The sequence below is a fragment of the Mixophyes fleayi genome, chromosome 4, assembly GCF_038048845.1.
Source record: "Mixophyes fleayi isolate aMixFle1 chromosome 4, aMixFle1.hap1, whole genome shotgun sequence".
NCBI lineage: Eukaryota > Metazoa > Chordata > Amphibia > Anura > Limnodynastidae > Mixophyes > Mixophyes fleayi.
In genome coordinates this window covers 17,223,833-17,228,604 of record NC_134405.1, presented here as the reverse complement: position 1 = coordinate 17,228,604, position 4,772 = coordinate 17,223,833, and the positions used below count along the sequence as shown (strand labels likewise).

The following is a 4,772-nucleotide window of genomic DNA, read 5'->3' as shown; positions in this document are numbered from 1 at the left end:
AAGTAAACTTACATTAGTTCAATGTAAGCTACATCACTAGTGACTAAGGGCCTGATTTTGAATTAGGAGCAAAGCAATGAAAAGGAGTAACTTTGCATCTGGACAAACCATATTACAATGCAAGGAGTACAAATAGACATTTTTTTTTGCATTCAAGGGGAAATACTGGCTGTTTTTTCATGTAGCACATAAATACTTTATTTTTAAACTGAAATTAAAGTCGATCTAGAATATGCCATTTCCCAACTATAAATCTGTCCCTACATTTCACATTTTTCTCCCCTTCTAATGCAATATGGTTTTGCCAAAGTCCAAATTTGCTCCTTTTCTTTGCTTTGTCCCTAACTCAAAATCAGGCCCTAAGTAATACTGTTGGTTTCTAAAATTGCCATTTGTTATTATACCTAAGTGTGGGATTTATATATATATATATATATATATATATATATATATATATATATATATATGTATATAAATATACATATATATATATATATATATATATATATATATATACCTATAATATAAAAGCCTAGCGGCGTGTGTTAGTCTGTGTGTGGGAAAAAAAACCAAGCTGCAGCGCCACCTGCTGGGCGGAGTTATACACTGACCTACTAAATTTTTAGCATTATCTAATATATAAAAGTAAAAGCCTAGCGGCGTGTGTTAGTGTGTGTGTGTGTGTGTAAAAAACTATTTTCTCAGAAAGGACTAATCCAATTGACCTGAAATTTGGTATACTGACATTATTTGACAAAAAAATTAGAATAGTGAAGTCAGTTAACTTCCATCATCCTCCCTTCCCCCCGTGGGAGGGGTAGTAAAGGCTAAATTTACGAGTTGAGGGCTCAAACTCATTTTTGTGATGTAATTTTACCTCATAAACACACATTAAAAAGGGCGCTTGAGTTGGGAAGTAACACTCTTCCCCTGAGGAGGCCTGGGCTAGGCTCAAATGCATGACAAGAACCTCTTTAAGACCTTAAGTAGCTTAAATTGACTAGAATGCATGAGTATCATGCACGGGTTAACTTGTATATGTATATTTATATATATATATATATATATATATATATATATATATATATGTGACAGGATCATTTAGCTTATGAGTCACCCTACCTTTGCAGTCTGGCTGGGCCAAGATGCAAAATGTATACTTAACCTCATGTGTCAATCTCCCATTGTCCCATAGATTGTAAGCTTGCGAGCAGGGCCTTCTCACCTCTTTGTCTGTTTTACCCAGTTTGTTTATTAGTTTATTACGTTTGTCCCCAATTGTAAAGCGCTACGGAATATGTTGGCGCTATATAAATAAATGATGATGATGATGATGATATATATGTGTGTGTGTAAATATATATATATATATATATATATATATACACATACATATAAATATATATATATATATATATATATATATATATACATACGTATGTATAAATATGTATGTGTGTATATATATATATATATATATATATATATTACATAGAATCTTACAAATCCACTGCAGCTACAGTATATTACAGAGCTTTATGCACTTATATTCCACCTTAGCACACAGTGCTTACATGCATGGATCTCTTGACAACTCACGCACATTCTTTGCCACACTACATAATCCCTTTAGCACAATGCAAAGTCAAGTTGACATACTACATAAACCCATTTAATGCAATTATACTGCTTTTCACAATGTACAGATCTTTTACAGAAGTCCACAAACCATTTTGGGACATTGCTGTGATATAGATATAGACAGTGATATAGATTTAGACAGTGGTATGGAGCCTAGATAGAGGGTGAGAAAATTGGAAGATACTTGAGGAAAGAATTGGAAAGTAGTGTCAGGGGGGTTGGAGAAAGCTAAATGGAGGCATTGTGTGTTGTAAAATTGGTGGGCACTGGAGGGAAGTTGGGAAGGGTTGGATAGCTGATTTACATATCTGATAAACATTGTTGGTAGGTAATATGGGATACTGGGGGAATCACAACTTGATGGATTCAACTCACAGTGTTAAAGAGTTTACTTTATGCAGGATATAGTTTGTTAGCAAATCCTATGTTGTGTGAGGGGACACTGTTAAAAAGGAAAAAAAGATTGGATATAGAAGTATTGCATGTTGTGATTGTTGAATGTGATGTTGGGTGGGTGACATCTCCATGATGTGTTTTTGTCCACAATAGTATCTCCTGTCCATTAACTTCCCTCCTAACATTGACTCTGGAATTCCAGAATTTCAGAGTGGTAGAATTGTATGGACCTTTAAAAAATTCACTTGATGATCTGTATGATAAAGTCAAATAGTTTAAAAGTAGGTATCAATTTAAACAAATTTTGGATAAATTTTGGATAGAAGAATATAATTTACATAATTTTAAAAATTAGCATTCAAATAATAAAATATTTTTTAGCTAAAACATGAGGCTAGCCAAGATAAGCATGAAGTGATATTGGGATAGATAAACATTAGTTTCTGTTGGTGATTAATGTAGTTCAAATTAAAATAATATCAGTAAAATATGCTTTGAAATGTGCTACCTTTCCAGAGGTACCCAAGATAACTGTTGTATTGTTTGGTGATAATTTATCATAGTTTACAATATGTTCAAAGATAGCAAATTACATAAACAGTGTTAGCTTTCTTTCAGGAAAAAAGTGTGGTCAGTGACCTCTTCCTCAGAATGTGTGAGGACAATCAGACTGAAGTCACAGTGTTTTTACTTCTTGGATTTCAAGGTCTTTATAAATACAAAATTCTACTCTTCATCGTCTTCCTCTTCTCCTACATTGTGGTACTAAATGGAAACCTTGTCCTTATTGTCTTGGTGTCCACAAGTGATCATCTCAAAATTCCAATGTTCATCTTCCTTAAACATCTAGCAGTAGCCGATGTCCTAATAACCAGCACCATTATACCAATGATGTTAGATATCATATTAAGGGATGTAAAAGAAATATCTGTCACTGGCTGCATGATCCAGTTGTACATGTTTTCAATTTTTGGATGTGTGCAATGTTTTCTTATTGTTATAATGTCGTATGATCGATATTTGGCCATTTGCAATCCTATGCGTTATAATTCAATAATGGTGCCCCATGTCTGCCTCAAAATGATTGTCGGATCTTGGTTCTTGGACTTCATTTTATCAAGTGAAATAATTATGGTTTGCCAATTCCAGTTTTGTGGTCTCAATTACATTGACCATTTCTTCTGTGACCTTGGCCCAATAGTAGAAATGTCTTCTTCAGACACTTCCATCTTGTTCTTCTTTGATTTTTTCATATCTATTTTAGTGTTCTTCATTCCTTTTTTTTTAATCCTCATAACCTACATCATCATTTTCATCACCATACTTAACATTCCATCCAACAGTGGCAGAAAAAAAGCCTTCTCCACATGCAGCTCCTACCTTGCCACTGTATGTATATATTATGGATCTCTAATTACAGTGTACATGGCACCATCTGACGAGAGCTCATTTACCACAAACAAGTTTAGGTCTCTATTGTACATTGTGGTGACTCCTATGATGAATCCCATTATCTACAGCCTCAGGAACCATGAGATCAGACGAACTCTTCAAAAAATTATTGTAAATATTCAAATGCAATTGAAAAAAAAATAAAAAAGACATACAGACAGCAATAAAATAAGGTCCTAATATTGCAAGTCTACACATTTTTTTAAGGACAGATGTGATCATAAATACTTACAACAAAATGTTCTGTGAATTCGTAGAAGAATACTATGCCTTAGAAAAGCCATTTCTTGAAGTATGCTTTGTACATTTCTGCTTTGGCTTGTTAAGATTGTAGTCATCTGTCATTGATAGCGCTGCACTGTTTAGTAATATGGAATATTTATTTTCATTGAGACTCTGAGTTATAGAAGTGATGGCGGTTTAACAATTGGCCTGAAACATGCAAAATTATTATTATTATTATTATTATTATTATTATTATTTTTATTGTTGTTATTATTATTGTTATTATTATTATTTTGCCAGGTGACATTTGGGTTGTCAGTGTGTCTTGGACAATGTGGGAGAAATCAGAAACCCACAAATTATCATGTTTATTTTTTTACAAAATGTTGTATGATTTCCAAAGCAAATGAAGAAATAGCTGTGGAAGTACCATATAATTTGTTTGTTTACTATTGTGATCCTTTAACATTTTTTGTAAGGTATAACCTGACGAAAACCTAATTTGCAATATTTATACCTACTGAGATTCTTTACAGAAACAAAAAAAAAATTGAGGATTATCCCCTTCCAGCATCACAATAAATGAGTTGGGTGAATATTTGCACAGGTTAAACAACTATCCTTATCCTTAGTGAAGTTATCTCTTTGTATGTAGCTGTTAATGATGTTTGTAAATCTTTTGACTTATTCATTGCATGTCTGTTCATGGATTTATTTGCATATGTGGTTACACTACCATCATTCACATCATTCCCATGACTTTCTTGGTGCTTGATGGCATTTTAAATTAATTGGCACTGTTTTGCCTCTATGGATGAAGTTGCAAAAGGTTGCCTACTCTACGAATAATGCTCACCGAATAAATAAAGCATGTTGCACTTGCTGAAGAGTGCACAGTTATGCTATAGATGTAGCAAAAAGGATACTAGGCGTGTCATGCTGCCACTAATGTAATGCAATTTGGCACTTCATGGAAACATGTAAAATTTTTTTGCCAACATTCCACAATCCTTATGTTCTATTAAATCATTTAACCTGCAGTACCTTTAGTCTACCAA

The 4,772-nt window shown here is 33.3% G+C and overlaps 1 protein-coding gene across 1 annotated transcript; it reads left to right on the top strand.

Annotated features, from left to right (window-relative positions):
- The first annotated feature begins 2,688 nt into the window (after window positions 1-2,688).
- Window positions 2,689-3,633, top strand: LOC142150504 (olfactory receptor 11L1-like). The gene has a single exon (XM_075205700.1). It carries the CDS (start codon window positions 2,689-2,691, stop codon window positions 3,631-3,633), a length of 945 nt encoding a protein of 314 aa, XP_075061801.1.
- Window positions 3,634-4,772: the final 1,139 nt, after the last annotated feature.

Bases quoted from the DNA above. Each gene is read 5' to 3' on its own strand.
- LOC142150504 (XM_075205700.1), top strand. From the start codon at position 2,689: ATGTGTGAGGACAATCAGACTGAAGTCACAGTGTTTTTACTTCTTGGA.